The 20,295-nt window shown below is 34.7% G+C and overlaps 2 protein-coding genes across 2 annotated transcripts; both read left to right on the top strand.

Annotated features, from left to right (window-relative positions):
• Positions 1-9,529: 9,529 nt before the first annotated feature.
• Positions 9,530-18,705, top strand: LOC126779587 (peptidyl-prolyl cis-trans isomerase E-like). The gene is made up of 8 exons (XM_050503708.1): positions 9,530-9,674; positions 11,286-11,441; positions 12,012-12,137; positions 12,958-13,121; positions 13,523-13,678; positions 16,692-16,819; positions 18,005-18,111; positions 18,431-18,705. Exons 1-8 carry the CDS (start codon positions 9,543-9,545, stop codon positions 18,593-18,595), a joined length of 1,134 nt encoding a protein of 377 aa, XP_050359665.1. The 5' UTR covers positions 9,530-9,542; the 3' UTR covers positions 18,596-18,705.
• Positions 14,602-15,839, top strand: LOC126779586 (ubiquitin-associated domain-containing protein 1). Its single transcript, XM_050503706.1, has one exon. The coding sequence runs from the start codon at positions 14,619-14,621 to the stop codon at positions 15,762-15,764; it is 1,146 nt and encodes a 381-aa protein (XP_050359663.1). The 5' UTR covers positions 14,602-14,618; the 3' UTR covers positions 15,765-15,839.
• Positions 18,706-20,295: the final 1,590 nt, after the last annotated feature.

Below are 20,295 nucleotides of genomic sequence, written 5' to 3'. Positions count from 1 at the left end.
AAGCCTTAAAGCCTTTAATGAGTATAATTATGTATGTATGAAAATTATTTAAATTTTATTTTAAATAAGTTTCTGGGAAAATATGTGTTCATATTCTTGCAACCCTAATTTAAATGACAGTTAAGTGTTTTTTTTTTCTTTTTTTGAAGAATTAAAAGAAATTATCTAGTATAAGACAAAAATACAAATAAAATCGTGTTCCGCTAGTTGTTTGTAAATATATAGTGATGGAATTCTGTAATGTACTTAATTAATGTATAAATATTAAATATACCTCTTAGAATATGTCCTCGTAATTTTATAAATAAGCGTTGAGGCCAAGGTTTTTCGCTATTCTGCCTTTAATCCATGTAATTACAACTTAATTTAAATCTAGAATCTATAGCAATTTTACGTTCATTATAATTTCGTCAATTGGAAACTGTCTTATGTACTGGAAAACTATTGAAAAAACTTATAAAATGAAAATGAAAGCTGTATTTAATAAAGAACAACTTCATTTTTTTTTCAATATGAATTATATATATATATATATATATATATATATATATATATATATATATATATATATATTAGTTTTCTTTTATTACAAAACGCATTGCAGTGCGCGTGCCAAGTTCATCCGAATCTACTATCATTAATTAAAAATATTTATTAATGTAGATAATAAATAATTTATAATAAAATCGCTAGATAAAATAATTTTAATTTAGTTTATAGAAAAAAATAAATTTTATACTTAAATATAAACGGTTTAATAGTAAGATATGCGTTAATTCGTCTTAGTGTTATGTATCGATGTGTGTTACGGGTGTCGTTCTAGTATTATGTACTCGTAAATATATAGAAAAATCGTTGGCGAAATTTGTATTTTTTTTATGTGTAAACATCTTAGCGCTCGGTACACGGTAATGGCTGAGACTTCGTGTCAGACGAGTAAGTATGAGATTTCGAGCGTCAGATGACGTCAGCGTGAGATTAGTTACTGCGTGCATTAATGTGTGCGTGAGATCGGTACATTAGTGCACATGTACTTATTATACCAGTATGTATTTACTGGTGGTAGGGCTTTGTGCAAGCTCGTCTGGGTAGGTACCACCCACTCATCAGATATTCTACCGCTAAACAGCAATACTTGATATTGTTGTGTTCCGGTTTGAAGGGTGAGTGAGCCAGTGTAATTACAGGCACAAGGGACACAAAATCTTAGTTCCCAAGGTTGGTGGCGCATTGGCTATAAGCGATGGTTGACATTTCTTACAATGCCAATGTCTAAGGGCGTTTCGTGACCACTTACCATCAGGTGGCCCATATGCTCGTCCACCTTCCTATTCTATAAAAATAAAAATAAAACATGTTTACACATAAAGTCTCGTAACTTGGAACACAATATTATTTTTATTAAATATAAATTCATCACAGAAGTAATTTGTACTCACACATTGATTGTCAAATTATAAACTACAACCGAAAATACCCTGAACTGACCAATCGGCGAAATAACAACGGCGATTTTTTTTTTAATTGTTTAAAATTTTTAATATGACAAATGCTGCATAGTTAGACTTGAATATCCATTTCAGTGTTCAACTTCAGGTTTGGGGACTGAGGGTCTTAAGACACCATCAGTTTCAGTGTAGTCAACATTACATAACCAGCTTAACTTGACCCCACATATGTTTTAGCTGCCGTATGCTTACAAAAAAAAAAAGTTTTTTCTTCTATAATAGTAAGGAATATCATATTTGTACAAAGCGAGTTGTGGATTGGTCAGTTTGATATATTACGCATTTTTTTATCATCAATCAAATATATATATTTGTCTTTTATTTCAAACAACTCAAACTCTGCCACCCGATGGTATGTCACCACTGCCCATAGACATTGTCAAGATGTATTAACCAACCCTAGGAATTAAGATTATAATTATGCCCCTTGTCCCTACTCTTCAAGCCGGACAAAAAAAATCTAAATTTTGCTGTTTGGTGGTAGAATGTGTGACATGTGACATGCAGCCACCAGAGTTGTCAAGTTTTGATATTGCTGTTCGGTTTATGACGTCATCATTAAAGGGTCCAATTCTACTAATTTCTAACTATTGCGATACGTTCCCGATTCATTTCCAATCCAACTTTAACTATTCTATATTGATTGGAACCGAACTGCTATATTGCTGACATATGTATTAGTCAAAAATAAACTTAATCGTTAACTTTTATGTATAATTAAATTAAATAATTGGAAAACGGATAAACGGCAACGGTTAAGTTTCGATTCGATTGCGATAAAGTGACAATTTGTTAGTAGAATTCACCCTCGTTGTCATAACGTCCAGCTACGTAATACTTTAATGCACCCTCAAATACTTATGTATGAGTATTGTTTAATATTACGGCTATACTAAAATTAAATTGTAAATAAATATTTCTTCAAATTGTGAAAAAGTTAATTTTATTTAATTTATTAATATAATGATTTAATATGATATTGATTTAAGAGTAAAATTGTAAAAAAATAGTTTTTTTTTTATTGATTCCATTGTCTCTGTCTGGAGTCTTACTCCACGGTATCAACTCAATAAATATGACTATATATAATAATATTATAAATGCGAAAGGATTGTCTGTTACGCTTGCACTAAGCCACTGAACCAATTTTGATGAAATTCAGTTCACTGAAGCTTGAAGGAGAGGCTTTTTTATACCTAACATCAGCTCCCCCTAACACGCGGGCGAAGCCGCGGTCAAATACTAGTTATATATTTTATTCGTTAAAACATGAAAGCAACGACAAGGCTATTTATGATTGTATCTGATTTGTGTATTGTGTGTTGTGGAACCCAGAATTTGTATAATAAAGACAATGTTTATTGTAAACTGATTTATTTCATTTGATGATGTCCTCCTGGGTGATTACGGCTTACAGCCAGTCAAGAAAAGTAGCCAACTGCGCGGGACATGTACATAAGTGTAAACACATGTGGACCGGAAGGAGTTCAAGCACGAGAGTGTACAAACTTCCAGCTGTCGATAGAAATTCCTAATAACTTTTTATCGACCCGACCTGGGTTTTGAACCCAGTACCGCAGGATCTGCGGCCTTATATTTAGCCAATAGACAAACGAGGCTGACAAATCATTTATACATAGTTTTATGAATCGATATGACAAAGTGCATAGAACACGTCACGCGACTAAAGAACCAAGTGTAAAAAATGGTAACCATTTCTAACCTCGCCAATGCGCCACCAATCGTGGGCCACCAATATTAGGACCCTTGTGCTCATTCACCCTTCAAAACGGAACTCAACAATACACAGTATTGCTGTTCAGCTGTAGAATATGTGATGAGTAAGTGGTACCTACGGGCTTGCACAAAGCTCTAGCACCAAGTAACCTTATGGTTATAATTGATTTCGGGCTCGGCTGTGGAAGAAATATGCAATGAAAGTGGTTTTTTTTTTCAATAAACCATGACCGAAATATCTTTTTTCTTTCCCTATCTCAGTATTTTTCACCTTGACTTCACCGTATACCGAGAACACACATATAAGGAAAACATCGTAAGTATGTAGATTACATGTTTAATTTTACTAAAATTCTGCCACATGTGTATCCACGAACCGGCATTACAGCAGAGTGGTCAAAGGTCAAACTTTCTCAACAGAAGACGGCCTTAGCCCAGCAGTGCAACTAATAAATGTAAAATGAAACCATAGACAATTTACTACTTTTTACTGGTTTATTAAATATATTTCTAACAGTAGCAACTGTTTCAAGCAAGCAATGGAAGCTTTCAACTACAAAAACAAAATAAATACATCTGTATTATAATTCACACAGTTAAAATAACACAATTTCTATTTTCTAGGTCACGTTATAAAGTGATTATCCGAGTTAAGTCCTTTTATACGGTCTCATTTTGTTCTTCACGCGATACAACTCGCCTGATTTCCTCGATTGGCCAAGTTTATATTTCAAAAACTTCGGTGGGAATTCCTGTAACAAAGAACATTATATAAGAACATTATATTGTGCATATTTTTCTTGTATTCCATGATATGAAACTGGCAAGACAAGACCAACAAAAAGGACGATTGAAGCGACCGTCTTAGGCGCTCAAGCTTGGAGTCATTTTCTTTGATGTCAAAATTTTAATTTATTACGTACCGTAACCGTAACAGCCTGTGAATGTCCCACTGCTGGGCTAAAGGCCTCCTCTCCTCTTTTTGAGGATAAGGTTTGAGCTTATTCCACCACGCAGCTCCAATGCGGGTTGGTGGAATACACATGTGGCAGAATTTCAGTGAAATTAGACACATGCAGGTTTCCTAACGATATTTTCCTTCACCGTAAAGCACGAGATGAATCATAATCACAAATTGAGCACATGAAAATTCAGTGGTGCTTGCCCGGGTTTGAACCCACGATCATCGGTTAAGATTCACGCTTTTTTACCACTGGGCCATCTCGACTCAATTTAATTTATTACGTGAAACATCAATATCATCGACATGCCCCTATCCGCCGTCGGACCCTACTCCCTTATGTGTGCATAGCGCGTATACGATATATTTCGTTGTCAATTAATTTAATATTTATTTTAATAATGATACACAATATTTTAATTTTTTTAACTTTTCTCTTTTCATTTTTATTTATTAATTTATTTCAATTAATTCAAATGAAAGGGTTATTTGAATTAATTGAAACTTCAATTCACACACGAGAATACTAAAAGAATATTCATATATATGAATATATTCATATTCATGAGTTGGTGGTACCAAAACCAACACCAAGTAGAATTTAGTTAGTTACCTCAGCGTCGTGCAAATTACTGCCATGTCGCTGGTTGTGGGGATTCTCTGGTCGCTCGTTGGGTTCCTCAATTCGTTCGTCTTCGCCTTCAGCGCTATCACCATGCGTGCCTGACTGCTTCTGGATTACTATACATCTATACATAATTAATTAATATTATTTAGTAAGTAAATATTAAAATATATTTAACATAAATCAACTTAAAATGATAGTTTGGCTACCCGTCCCGGTTTCACATGTATAATAAGGGACAACCATCAACACGAAACGTTTATACCGTTATAAATAATATAATAATATCCTGGGACATTATTCACACACCAGACAACTGATATACTACATATACTACTTTTCTTTTGTAAATACATACTTATATAGATAATTACATCCAGACTCATAATAAACAGACATGTTCATACACACAAATGTCTGTCCTGGGTGGGAATTGAACCCACAACCTTCGGCGTGAAAGACAAGTGTCTACCAACCACACCAACCGGCCAGTCAAATATGTCATTATACATACAACTCTAATGATTTGGGCGATTTTTTTCGACGTTTTCAACATTTATCGTCATTTTTTAGACAATTTTCACAAAACCTTAACGAATTATACACTTAAACCTTTCTCATAAATTACTCCGTCCATTGGTGAGAACCGTATGAAAATTCGTTCGGTAGTTTTTGAGTTTATCGCGGACAGACAGACAGACCGACGAGGCGGAGGGGACTTATTTTTATAATATATAATATAGTGATATTATAATCATGTGCACAGGTAACATTTTTCGGGAGGATTTTTGATCAAAAATTATAGCGTGTGTAGTGAAATTCTATCTTCTAAAAAAAACGATCAATTAAAATAGCTACAATTTAATTAAACAGTAACTTTAAAAACAAAAGAGATCGACTTTCAAATCAATTAAAATCAAATAAATTTTCATTTAAGCTTATAAGGGCACTTTTGAATCGTCATGTTACATATTAAATTAAAAGTAAAGCTACCACCGGTTCGGAATATAGATTCTACCGAGAAGAACCTGCAAGAAACTCAGTAATTACTCTTTTTCATCTATTTAAGTACAGAGTGAATCAAATACAATTAAATTTATGCATATCTTACTTGGAAATTGATAAATACTAACTAAACGCTTTTTATCATTTATGTTTTTATCAAATATACCTTAAAACAAATCGATACACCGCAATATTTATTGCTGTTTGGCTGTTTGGTGGTAATGTCTATGAAGATGACACTATGAAAATCGAATCATAGATAATATTGAAAAAATCCCAAAGACAAGTATAGTTTATATATGTATATATATAAAAGAATAACTGACTGACTGACATATTATCGCACAACCCAATCTACTGGAGCTATCATGAAAATTTGCATACGGGTTCCTTATACACAGTAAGCTAGCATTTTTAAAAATGCAGCTGCTGAGTTCATAAAAGGAATATAAGTTTATATGAAAATCCTTAATTTTTTTTAGGGTAGAGTATGAATTGTTTTCTAATAAAACAATCCTGAATTATGCAGTTATTAAATGAAATATTCAAGAATAGATCGGACTGGACAGTTTTACTGGAGCAGGCTTGGGCCCACCCGCAGCTGTAACGCCTCAGATGATGATGATTAAATGAATTTTGTCAACAAAAATAATTTTTTTTTATATGCGCCGTGAGGGTAAATGACTACTCCACCTCCACCATGGAGGGTAAGTGGTAGTAGAGTCCAAACGCGAAGACGGCCAGTACAGTCGGGAAGAATGTTCTGCGCTAGCCGCCCTCGCCTTGCCGGTCTGCAAGATGCCTCTTCACGCCTCGTTTGAAGGAACCCGGGTTGTAAGAGGAGGGGAACACGTGAACTGGTAAGGAATTCCATTTTTTGGAAGTGCAACAAAGAAAGGAAGAAAGTTAAAACAAAACTTAAATGATTAATTACTCTCACCGTTTTTGTCTTGAATAACTTGTAGTATGTAATATTTGTTCAAAAGAAACTATAACAAACAAAACTGCTATAAATCGACTCATTTTGAAATAATAATATTGTATATGTCTGCCTTTTATATATATTATTTATCTTTAACTATATATAAATATTAATATATTTTTGTCTGTATATAAAATATATTTGAATAGTTGCATAGCCGAGATGGCTTATTGGTTAGCACACGTGAATCGTAACCGATGTATGCGCGTTCGAACCCGGGCAAGCACATAATTTTCAAGTGCTTAATTTGTGTTTATATGAAATCGTGAGGAAATCTGCACATTTACCACAAATCTGCCACATGTTTATACATCAACACGCATTGAAGCAGCGTGGTGGAATAAGCACCAAGAACTCGCTTCAAAAGGAGAGGATGCCTTAGCTTAGAAGATGGTGGTCCAGTCGGGTCCCAACCCGACTGGACCAGAAGACGGAGAATCAGCAAAGGATAACCATTGGCTAAAAGTGATGATGAATTTGTCAAAGCAATTAATGAATTAAGTGAAGTCTTTCTGTAGATATCTAAAGAGCCATCTTGTCTTTGATAATAAATACTTTTGTATATTAAGCAACAATTACCCCATTTTTATTATTGCTTTTCTTATTAGTAGTATTTAGTGTAAATGTGTTTTTTTATATAAGTTAATAAACTATAACAAGATTTATATATATAACCATTATTCACACACGGCCATCTGATCCCAAACTAAGCAGAGCTCGTACTATGGAAACTAGACAACTGATATACTACATATACTATTTTTCTTTTGTAAATACATACTTATATAGATAATTACACCCAGACTCAGGACAAACAGACATGTTCATGTACACAAATGTCTGTCCTGGGAATCGAATCCACAACCTTCGGCGTGAAAGGCAAGTATCTACCAACCACGCCAACCGGCTCGCCGCCATTTTAATTTTAAACAATTTCTCTTTATATTTTTTATATTTTTATTGGATAATTTAAATTAAAAAAATATATTATCTAAACTACAACTATAGTTACGATATAAGTTTAGTTTTAATGTTGTAATCTTTATACACGAATGCGGGCATTATTATATGATATTGTTTTCAGGCTTAAAATTTATTTACAAAAAAAAAGTTTCACAACTAGATTTTAAAAAGTTTATAGTTATTTGAAATCCTCATATATTATTGCCTGTGCCATGTTTATTTTAATAAAAAAAAATACAATTTTTAATTCAAATTAACGATAATTAACTAAATATATTGTAAATTGAATAAATGAATATGTTATTTGAATGATATAACAAGAAAAATAAGATGGCGTCTCTGTGTGTATTTATAAGCAAGTACAAAAAAGATAGCTTGTGTGTGGAGCAGATCAACCAATGAGTGCACTTTTGGCAAAGATTAATTATTTTAGCTACAAACAAATAGATATATTAATAAAATAACTGTCTAAATAAATTTATCATAACTATATTTAGTTTTACGATACAGTGAGGCGTACGACGAATTAATCAAGCGATTATCGAAGTAATAGGGTAATATTCTATCAGAAGTCTTTTTTCTTTTTTGTTGTCGTGTTTGTTGATCGTTGATTTGTCAAATCTAGAGAAATATTACCTTGTACTATTGTAAATAATATTTCATATATATAATAAAATATATCAAACATGGGGGAAGATATTATAGGTACATAAATAAAATAAATAAAAATTAAAAAAAAAACACTACATTTATTGCATATCAATTTTTATCTACGATGTTTTTATTATCTGTGTTTGTATATGAACATAAATATTTTCAGTGTTTTAATAGAAATACACACAGATTATAAAATATAATATGGTTGCAGAAACATTATAGTATGGCAACAAAAATGAATACAAAATCAAAAGCGAATACAATATCCCGTCCATTTTGTTAATACATCAATGAGCTGTCACTTTAATTATTAATTAGGTAGTTTTATGATCAAATTATATATAAAACTATTCTCAAAAATTAATAAAGGGTTGACGGAATATCATTTCATAAGTGTACGTGTTAGGGAAGAGGGGCGTTTACTAGGTAAAAATGTCTGTCCAAACTTGCTCCACACCAAATTTTATCAAAATCGGTTCAGTGGCTTAGCCTTGAAAGCGTAACAGACACACTTTCACAGTTTTATTTTTTAGTATAATAGATTAGTTTAATTTTCCATTAGTTTTATTAAATTGTAGCACAAGACCTCAACGAATCTCTGAGTGTTGTGACAGCGAACGAGAGGATACACCTCTGGCAACACCATTCTCGTTAAATATCGTCAAGGTCACCATTCCTATTCCTAACTTTACTGGTGGTAGGGCTTTGTGGAAGCTCGTCTGGGTAGGTACCACCCACTCATCAGATATTCTACCGCTAAACAGCAATACTTGATATTGTTGTGTTCCGGTTTGAAGGGTGAGTCAGCCAGTGTAATTACAGGCACAAGGGACATAAAATCTTAGTTCCCAAGGTTGGTGCGCATTGGCTATAAGCGATGGTTGACATTTCTTACAATGCCAATGTCTAAGGGCGTTTCGTGACCACTTACCATCAGGTGGCCCATATGCTCGTCCACCTTCCAATTCTATATAAAAAAAAAAAACTTTATTTATGATTACATAGCTTCGCCGTCATAATCCCTTAGCTTCATAGATTTCATCAAATCATATCAAATAACTAAATTCTCGTAGTAATATCTATATTATTATTGTATTTTACAAAATGTCTTTAATGGATGCGATTTTAAAGAGAGTGCAATCCCCTGAGTCGGTGGTGAATAAATACTCTTCCCCGCCCCCAGAAATAGACGAAAGATTTTTACGTCCAAATAAATTTGAGAAGCGAACGAAAAAGGTAAAGATATTATTCATCCATTCACAATTAGGTAATTAAAGGACAAATATTATTTAAATTACAATGTACGCTTGAAAGTCGATATGGTCCAGTGGTAAGAACGCGTGAATCTTAACCGATAAACGTGGGTTCAAACCCGGGCAAGCACCTCTGAATTTTCATGTGCTTAATTTCTGTTTATAATTCGTCTCGTGCTTTTCGGTGAAGGAAAACATCGTGAGGAAACCTGCATGTGTCTAATTTAATTGAAATTCTGCCACATGTGTATTCCACTAACGCGCATTGGAGCAGCGTGGTGGAATAAGCTCTCAACCTTCTCCTCAAAAAGGGAGAGGAGGCCTTAGCCCAGCAGTGGGACATTTAAAGGCTTTTTTAAACCTGTTTGTTTTTTGTATATTTGTCACTTTTTTTATTTGTTTTTTTATCCAATATTTTTGTTATTTATTAGAGCGCTTTAATATTTTTATGAAATTGTAATCAGCGCAAGAGCACTTTGCACGTAATTTGCTTTCAAATTGATGTCTATAAAATATTTTTAGTTTTAGTACACGATTTATTAAAATATAGCTTATGTAACATTCGCTAGCAAACCCGTATTAAATAAATAAATATAATAAAATTATTTAAGGCTGCCCTTGCCGACTTCGTTTCTAGAACAATTCCAAATTCATTTTATAATTTTTTTTAAATCCTGCAACCTTTGATCACATATTAAAATTCATTAAATCAGTTAGCCGTTAAGGAGATAAGTTATACACATATATAGATAATTAATGTATGTTCATAAATATAAAAAAATATTAATTTAGTATACATATATTAAAGAGTGGGACTTTTTATATATAAACCGGGAAAGCAAATGACTCCACTCCATCTGATGGTAAGTGGTAGTGGAATCCAAACGCAACGACGACTAGTACAGTCGGGAAGAACGTTTTGCACTAGCCGCCCCTACCTTGCAAAATGCTTGTTTTTATTTTATATTCTATTGTCACCAATTATAGATTGTTTGAATACCGAGGGAGGTTAAGGTATGTTTTGTGAACACGACAGTCCAGGGTTCAAGCCCCGGATTGGGACGATAAAATATCGTTGATTTTATCTCTCAACAAATTCTCGATAGCAGCCCAAAGTGTCGAAGTCGCCAATTGTTTTATCGTTTTTATTTGTCTTAAGTCTTTGTTTATACACCTATATACTATTAATGTATTAATCGTCACTGAAATAACTTACATAGCCTTGCTCCCACGCAGCCTTGAGGCGGATTCTCAATATGAAAGATATTGAGATGAGATCATAGAAAATTATTAGGACTTTTGACTTTTTCCTAACAGCAATGTTGAAAATACGTACCGTTTAACGTTAATGCTGAGCCTTTACTCGAGATCTCTGTCGGATTAATCATCCTATCGGATTATGTAAATGCGCGTGCGCACACACTTTGCATGTGCCACGCACGGTTAGTCTCGTTTGCGAATTGCCGTTGTGGCTGATATCGGTTAGGTTTCATAAAAATGAAGAAGCAGCACCTGTTGGTTCAAAATTAAAATAAATTAAAGATTTACCACTATTGGATCTGAATAGTAATTAGTTTCAATTATTTAACATCAGGACACACGCGCATGCGCAATCGTCAACTCTTCGTCACCGTACTTCAACGAGCTTCAAATGTACCGACCACTACCCAAATGGAAACGTCAAGTTCAGGAAATATATACTGATAATTTAAGAGTATTGTTTGCTATCATCAGAGCTTATTTGAATGGAGTGAGTAGTTTAAATTTATTAAGGGTTAGGCAGCGGCGTAGCATAGGTCACTAGCATCAGGCGAAGAACGCAAACTTGGCGTCATATTATTCTTGTAATTATAAAAAAATTGGTGACTTAAAAACTCTTATCGAATAACACTAACCGGATAAGTGAACTTGTTATTTGTTGATATATAAAAAAAATTGATCAATAAAGGATAAAAAATAATTGATCATTTTGGATTTTATTATTTTATTGATCATATTGCTTTTTATACCGCCATCTATTAAATGCCGCCAAAATTTTTTGTTGAATTGATACTACTCTCCTTTTTTGAGAAGCTCCATGCTTATTTCACCGCGCTATTCCAATGCGGGTTGGTGAAATACGCATGTGGCCGCATTTCACTGAAATTAGTCACATGCAGGTTTCCTCACGATGTATTCCTTCACCGAATTATAAACACAAATTGGTGTTTGTGGTTAAAAAACAGTTGCAAGTTTAACCTACATGTACAAACACATGAAATTAAAATTAAGAAAAGTATTCATACACATTGATTATTAACAGAATCTTTCAATTCTACAGGGTAGAGTGGACAGCCATTGGTCAAAAATGACGCCACTAACAAAACAGTATTACGAAAATAGAGTCAATACGTGTCAAAGAACTACCCGTGAAAACAAGGAGATATATAAACGAATTAAAAAAACTGTTAGTAAAAAATATAAAAAGTATAAAAACCGACTTCATTGCTTGCCATCTCACTTTTGATTTGTAAATATATTAGCGCTCAGTACTTTTTTTTATAGAAAAGGAAGGCGGACGAGCATATGGGTCACCTGATGGTAAGTGGTCACTAACGCCCAAATGTTAACCATCGCTTACATCACCAATGCGCCACCAACCTGGGAACTAAGATGTTATGTCCCTTGCGCCTGTAATTACACTGGCTCACTCACCCTTCAAACCGGAACACAAAAATACCAAGTACTGTACCTATCCAGACGAGCTTGCACAAAGCTCTACATGGTACACTGACGGTCAAATACTGTAACATCACTTAAATATTTAAGTGCAACTCAAGTAGACGCCGTTAACTTAAATACTTATAATAATAGATTTCAAGGACTGATTAACTCCAAAAGTAACGAATTAGGTACTGCCTATATTTATATAATAATATGGTCTGGTCCACACTTCTAGTGACCCAAGAGCTGGCGCTTATTTAGCCCAAAGGCTGTCTACCGGTGCAGAGAGGCAAGGCCAGCGTCTTTGGTACAATGCCACAGGACAATCTTTTAGACGGCGTGTTTTTGTTTTAAATTTGTTATGTGTATTTTGTTCTTTTTATTTTAGTTTTGTATTTTATAAAAATGTCTGAACATAAAAACTTAAAAATAAATAAAACTATAATAATAATTATATAAGCTGAACATATAACCTTCTCGTCAAAATGGCAAATTTTTGAAGTCGGTTTATATTTTTTTGTGTATATAATCTTAGTAGTGAATGAGTAAATGATATCTCTTAGCGTGCTCGGGTGGTACCAACGACAGATCTCAATAAAGAATGGTCACGCAATAAACACGATATTATACATATGTCGAAGAATCCATTCGTATTGTTTCCGATTCAACAAGTTGAGACGATTGAGGACGTCGCGTTTAAGCCATCGGATAAAATGAAACGACCTCGGTTAGTATAATTATATAATTTCCATTCACCAACCTCAAACAGCCCAGTGGTTAGAACGCGTGAATCTTAACCGATGATCGAACCCATTCGAACCTGGGCAGGCACCACTGAATTATCATGTGTTTTTGTTTGTGTTTTTAATTCATCTTGTGCTTGATGCCGAAGAAAACATCGAGGGGTGCATGTAACTAATTTTACTGAAATTCTGCCACATGTCATAACCACCGACCCGTATTAGAGCAGTGTGGTGGAAAAACTCTAAACTAATTACTTTTTTACTCTACTATTAAACGAATCTAAGTAAGTTTAGAAATGCTTATGTATGTGTTCTGGCGACTCCAGCTACCTGAAGCAGAGTATAGTTAAAGTTTACAGGACTTATTATGTTATTAATATCGCAGAGCGTACATAACACTACGAATGCGGGACGCCGCAATTATCGGGACAATAGCTGTGGAACTTTTCGTTGATGTGTGTCCCGCGACTTGTCGACTATTCCTGGATCTGCTTGACGGAGACGGCCTGGGGTACGGGTACGTCGGCACGCAGTTTTTTAGGTAATTTTAGTAATTTTATGACTATTGTTCATCAGCGGCTTCGTCCGCGTATAAAGAGGAAATCATCCTTGAGGTTCAAGCTTATCTTATATCAAATTTCTTCAAAATCGGTTCAGTAGTTTAGCCGTGAAAGCGTAACAGTAACAGAGAAATACTTTCGCATTTATAATATTAGTACAAATATTGATAATGATGTCCAAAATCAGGTTAGGTTATTATTATAATAGTTATTGAGTATATTACGTAGTAAACATTAATTGTGAATACAAATATAGCGTGTTTAATTCAATTTATTAGTCTACTGTACTAATCTATCTGTGTTTGTGTATTCAATTTAACAAAACACTATAATTTTATTCTTTTGAACTAATTGAGCGTAAAATATTCTGCCTATATCTCTATTATACGTGACATTCGGTTTCAAATTTTGAGGCGTTTGTTTGTTTTTGTTTTTTCATTATTGTGTTTAATTTTTTTTGCCCTAAGCTACTCCGAAAACAGCCATGATATTACAGTGTTGTTAATTATAAGATATTATTATTTCTTAAATAATAATCCCTTCATTATAATCTTTGCCAGTATTGAGAAAAAGATATCAAACGAATTAAAATAATATTTTTGTTAAACCTTTGTTATAAGATAATACCTCGGATAGCTGGTATCTACATGATAAAAGTACAATGTACATCGTTCTGAGAATAACTTATGACATTAAATATAAAATAATAAAAAATAAGAAGGTTAAATATCACTACAAACTCATTTCAATAAATGACATAACTACACGATACTTCAAAAATAAACGTCAAACGAGACGGAAAATGACGTAAAATAATGATCAAACTTATCTTGTGGCTAATATTCTTTTTTACAAGCATATTCCTCTTCCTAATATTAATTGCCACCAACCACATCGTAATAAAGGATATCAACGTACAAAATGTTAGTCTCAGACTCGGTAATAACTGGTAATAACGACATATTCGTGAAAATCGTTAGCCCTGAAGGCCGAATGTTCACCACCTACTTCCCAGAAGACACTCTTATTGAAGAAGTCAAGAATCGTGCCATAGAATACTTCTATCCGACCGGCGAAAATGGAATCGGTCGGTATAAGATCGTTCGAGTTTGTGACACGACAACGTTACACGATTTCTTAACACTCGGGCAGGAACAAATCGCCATGTACGAAGAGTTACTTTTGATAGAGAGGCGCGTATCTGAAGCTGGAACTCTGTGGGACTTGGGAGCGGTCAGAGCTCCCCAAAGTGCAGCTATCATAGCCGCGACCGCTTCCCTACCAACTCCGCAAAACACTGTCCGACAACCAAATTTACAATCCTTACTTTCGACGAATGAATTGTCGTACGAATTGAGAAAAATTCTAATATCGCTAGTGGAAGCTGGAGCGAGATTAGCAGCGGCTGGCAGAAATTACGAACTGACATTAGCACAGCTTTCTGCAGCGCTGGACGAGCCCCAGCGAACTCAGCAAATTGTCGTTCAAGTTATAACACCAGAGGAAATAGCAGCTAGGCTAAATGTTCCCGAATCGGAAGGTGCTTCAACAGCACCGGTTGTCGGAGATGAACCATATAAACGAGCTGAATACTTACGACGGTTTCTGGAGAAGTTCCGATTATGGAGGACGAGGATCATGGAGCCACCGAACCCTGAATCTATAGCTGCACTTAAAGACCTTGGTTTTTCGTTGGAGGAAGCTGATTTAGCTCTTCGGTCTACGGGTTCTAATATACCAGCTGCCGCGTCTTGGCTGATCGGTGAACGAGGATCAAGTGTCTTCGAATTGATTAATGGCTTGCCAGACGGATCCATCCTTCAGACTTTATTAAAGCAACCACAGATTCAACGTGGTCTGCTAAATACGAGGATGTTGATAGCGTTCATAGCAATGGTCGGCCAAACGGGTAATGCAGCCCTATGGTTGAACTCTCCTCACGGGAGTCCGTTGCTATCACAAATATCGAGGACTTATCATTCAGAGAAATATTGCTTCGCTGTAAACCAGTTCTCAGAAAGACAAGAGGCTTCTAAGCCTTCAACTTCAAAGCAGAAGAAACAATGAACTTCATTCAAACTTATTTTATTTTGGAAGATTATATTTTGATATTTCGAATGTACGTTAATAAATCAAAAATCGAAGATGTCTCTATCAATATCATAAAACTGTTTTATTAATTACTAGCTAGTTCAATCTCACTTTATTTATTTTTTATTAAGTTATTCATCCAATAAGACACGCACACAATTGTTATAAATGCGTAATGCCTTTAAAGAATACATATGTGATCTACGTCAGCTAACAACAACTATACTTTTATATTTATCTCCGTCTTTTTCTGAGTTACTTCTGCTGATGACATTGACCCGATTTTGGATAGGATTTCCAAATACTGGCCCAATTTTCACAGCTCTCTCACTTCGAGTTTTCTAGAAATCCATACTTGTAGACAGACTTGATTATTTTATATAAAAGAAACAATAGGGCCGGTTGGCGTGGTATCTACCAACCACCGCTCCGAAGTTTTTGGGTTCGATTCCCACCCATGAACATTTCTGTTTATCGTGAGTCTGGGAGTAATTATCTATATATATTTTATATATATTGTAAATACATACCTATATATATATATAAAGTAAAGTAGTATATGTAGTATATCAGTTGTCTGACTTCTATAGTACAAGCTCTGCTTATCTCTCTGATCAGATGGCCGTGTGTGAAAAATGTCCCAGGATAATCCAAAGCTATTAGACATAGCTTTAAGAAACTATGATACTCAATACTGGAGACTATCATAAATTATCAACTCTTTCCGACCAATTCACCATTTGATCGAATAAAGTCGTGTATGAAAATATCTCATAGTTTTCAATATTTCAATACCAATATGGGATCTGACCTTTTGGAACTTAGGATATACTTTGACAATGTTCTACCCCATTCTCATTCTCGCGCGCTGCGGCGCGCGCGCGTACTATATTTTGTTAACAGGAAGGTACCAAACCTGTATTGGAGCGGTGGTGATGTGGTACATGACAATGGGTTCGGGTGTTACGCTCAACGCGGTCGAGTGCGACCCATCAACGCCGAGAACTACCACTTCTCACATTCCATACCAGGCGCGTTCAGTTTAAATATATTATGTCAATTACAATATTGACCGATTATGGCACGTGGTTAGAATTCGTGAATTTTAGCCCATAATTAGTTCAAAGATAGATGCGTACTGGTGGGAAAGCTTTGTCTTGCAAGCTCGTCTGGGTAGGTACCACCCACTCATCAGATATTCTACTGCAAAACAGCAGTACTTGGTATTATTGTGTTCCAGTTTGAATGGTGAGTGAGCCAGTGTAATTACAGGCACAAGAGATATAACATCTTAGTTCCCAAGGTTGCCACAAACCATTGGTGATGTAAACAATGTCTATGGGCGTTGGTGACCACTTACCATCAGGTTGCCCATATGCCACGTCGTCCAACTTCCTTTTTCTATATAAAAAAAGACAGGCATTACTGAATTTTCATGTAATTAGTAGTTGGTGAAGGAAAACGAGCCTGCATGTGTCAGTTGAATATCTTCTACATGTGTTGGAACTTTCCGCGCCTTTTAATAAAGACAGTTTTTTTACTCATCAGCTAAATCAACAATGCACTCCGAATATATTATTATATTACATTACCTTATATTATAAGAAAAATTGTTTTTACTCTATGATCGAAAAACCGTTCTATGGAAACTACTGGTGGTAGGGCTTTGTGCAAGCTCGTCTGGGTAGGTACCACCCACTCATCAGATATTCTACCGCAAAACAGCAATACTTGATATTGTTGTGTTCCGGTTTGAAGGGTGAGTGAGCCAGTGTAATTACAGGCACAAGGGACATAAAATCTTAGTTCCCAAGGTTGGTGGCGCATTGGATATGTAAGCGATGGTTGACATTTCTTACAATGCCAATGTCTAAGAGCGTTGGTGACCACTTACCATCAGGTGGCCCATATGCTCGTCCGCCTTCCTTTTCTATAAAAAAAAAAAAAATATTTATCTTATATAACACATAAACATCACGGTAACTCCTAATAAATACTTATTATTGTTGTGTTCGGGTTGGAAGATTATTATGCCAGTCTACCTACAGGCACAAGAGACATAACATATCAATTCCGAAGGTTGGTAGCGCATTAGTTATGAATGGTTAATATTCGATAAGTCGATGGTGACCAATCACCATCAAGTAGCCCATTACCAAACCGCCTACCATTTTATAAATAAATGACGTATTTTGAGTTTTACTTTTATTTTCCAGGGTTGCTCTCGATGCGCGTGACGTCAGACGAGCTCGTGTGTGGAGAATTCAATATTACGTTTAAGCCTTTGCCTCAGTTTGATTTAAAAAATGTTGTATTTGGAAGGGTTATTATAATGTGTTTTTGTAAACTAAAAATTAAAAAAAAAAGTTTCTGATATTAATAAAATAGCCGATTGTTCGAATTTCAGAGAGGTCGGTCTAGAAGATGAGCCTAACTAACCTCGTACCTTGGCACTCACACCGTTTTTTTTTTTTTTATTGATACTTTCTCATTTTTCACAACCTTATTTGTCTCACAAAATTTGGCTGGTAGATATCGCTATGACCTTTAGTTCGTTTTTGCGTTTAACTAGCTCTATATATTGCGATATTATTATTTATTGTGTTTGTGTGCAATAGTTTATATATAAAATATTTTCACAGGTTATCCGTCCTTGTTCGACGTATGAAGTTATCCGTATGTTGGGCTCTCCGCTGAACACTCATCCTGTCATAGAAATAGCGGCTACAGGGAGGCATGTCGACAAGCGCTATATTCGAGGCTCACCCAATAGAATATTGCAAACTAGCTTAAAAATACATAAATAAATAATGGCTCGTACATAAACAGTCTAAACAAAATTATTTGAAATTCCGTTACTAATGTATATAATAAACATTATTAATTAATCTAATATATTATTATGGCAACAACAAAATGGCCGAAAGTATAAATTTTACATCAAAGAAAATAAAAATAGTCTTTTTAAATTCATGTTTTATTTATTTCTAACAATTGATTTTCTTCGACCGCCATTTTCTTTCTTTCTCAACCAATCGTAACTATTTTTACATGAAATATTATTTTTCTTTTTCACTCTTGCCCTTGACATATAACTTTAGAGATGGAATGATGTGTTCATGTAAACTCCGATTTGTATGGAATGAATACAGTGCAATCTTAATGTCAATAATAATCGGTATACCATACAAATGTAACGCTCGCATTTATCGTTAAAAAACTTGCACAAAGCTTATAGAAAATTAACTCGCGCGCTACAAGGATAGGAGAGGTAAAGGACATGGTTCTGGCAGACCATGTCTTTGTGTGTATATTTCCGTAATCCGTAACAGCCTGTGAATGTCCCACTGCTGGGCTAAAGGCCTCCTCTCCTCTTTTTGAGGAGAAGGTTTGGAGCTTATTCCACCACGCTGCTCCAATGCGGGTTGGTAGAATTCACATGTGGCAGAATTTCAGTGAAATTAGACACATGCAGGTTTCCTCACGATGTTTTCCTTCACCGTAAAGCACGAGATGAATTATAATCACAAATTAAGCACATGAAAATTCAGTGGTGCTTGCCCGGGTTTGAACCCACGAACATCGGTTAAGATTCACGCGTTCTTACCACAGGGCCATCTCGGCTTTTGTGTATATTTAGATGACAGAATTATTTAGCGTTATCCTTTTCAAAATGTTACCCCTCTCTCACTATAGTAAATCTCTAAAACAATGAAGTGGCAAATCACGAACAAAAAATCGCACTAACAAACAGGTAACGTCCGAGCATCGACGCGAGTTTGCCGCGTGTCTCAGTCCAAAAGGTCACATGACATTCTGAGCGCACGCGATTTATAAAACTAGATCATTTAAGAAATAAAAGCACTGCTTCACTTGGTAGTCGGGCTTTGTGCAGGGCCGTCTTAGTATAAATTGTTGTGTTCCGGTTTAAAAGGTGAAAGGGCCAGTGTAACTACAGGCACAAGGGATGTAATAACATCTTAGGTCACAAGGGTGGTTGTGCATTGGCGATGTAAGGAATGGTTAATATTTCTAAGGGAGATGGTACAATAATAAAAAAAATAATGTTTTATTCACGCAATATAAAATTTTATTATATCAAAAACTTATATTATAAACATAACGAAAACATCTAACATACAAAGTACTAAAAACAGTGGATCTTCTATTTCTTTTATGAAATTGAATTAATGACATAACGTATACACGTGCAAATAGCGCGCTTACTTGCGCAAACTAGTTTGCGCGGTTAAGCGCGTGATTGAAACCGGATGAAATAGCTCGAGCAAACGCAAAAGATTTGCATATCTATTTGAGCTTTGATTAAAATTTACCCTAACAATTTGTTGTAACAAAAATTAAAGTTTATTTACATTGCAGCTTAAAATGAGAATTTGTAAATATTTTTTTTAATAGTTTCAATGTTTAATATATACAAATAACATTGAGCAACATCTTATTCAGTCTGTTTCTTGTTGAACCCGATATTTGAGAACTAAATTTAGTA

Source organism: Nymphalis io, chromosome 29 (assembly GCF_905147045.1).
Source record: "Nymphalis io chromosome 29, ilAglIoxx1.1, whole genome shotgun sequence".
NCBI lineage: Eukaryota > Metazoa > Arthropoda > Insecta > Lepidoptera > Nymphalidae > Nymphalis > Nymphalis io.
The sequence above is the reverse complement of the archived record's forward strand: the minus strand, read 5'-3'. Positions and strand labels throughout refer to the sequence as shown.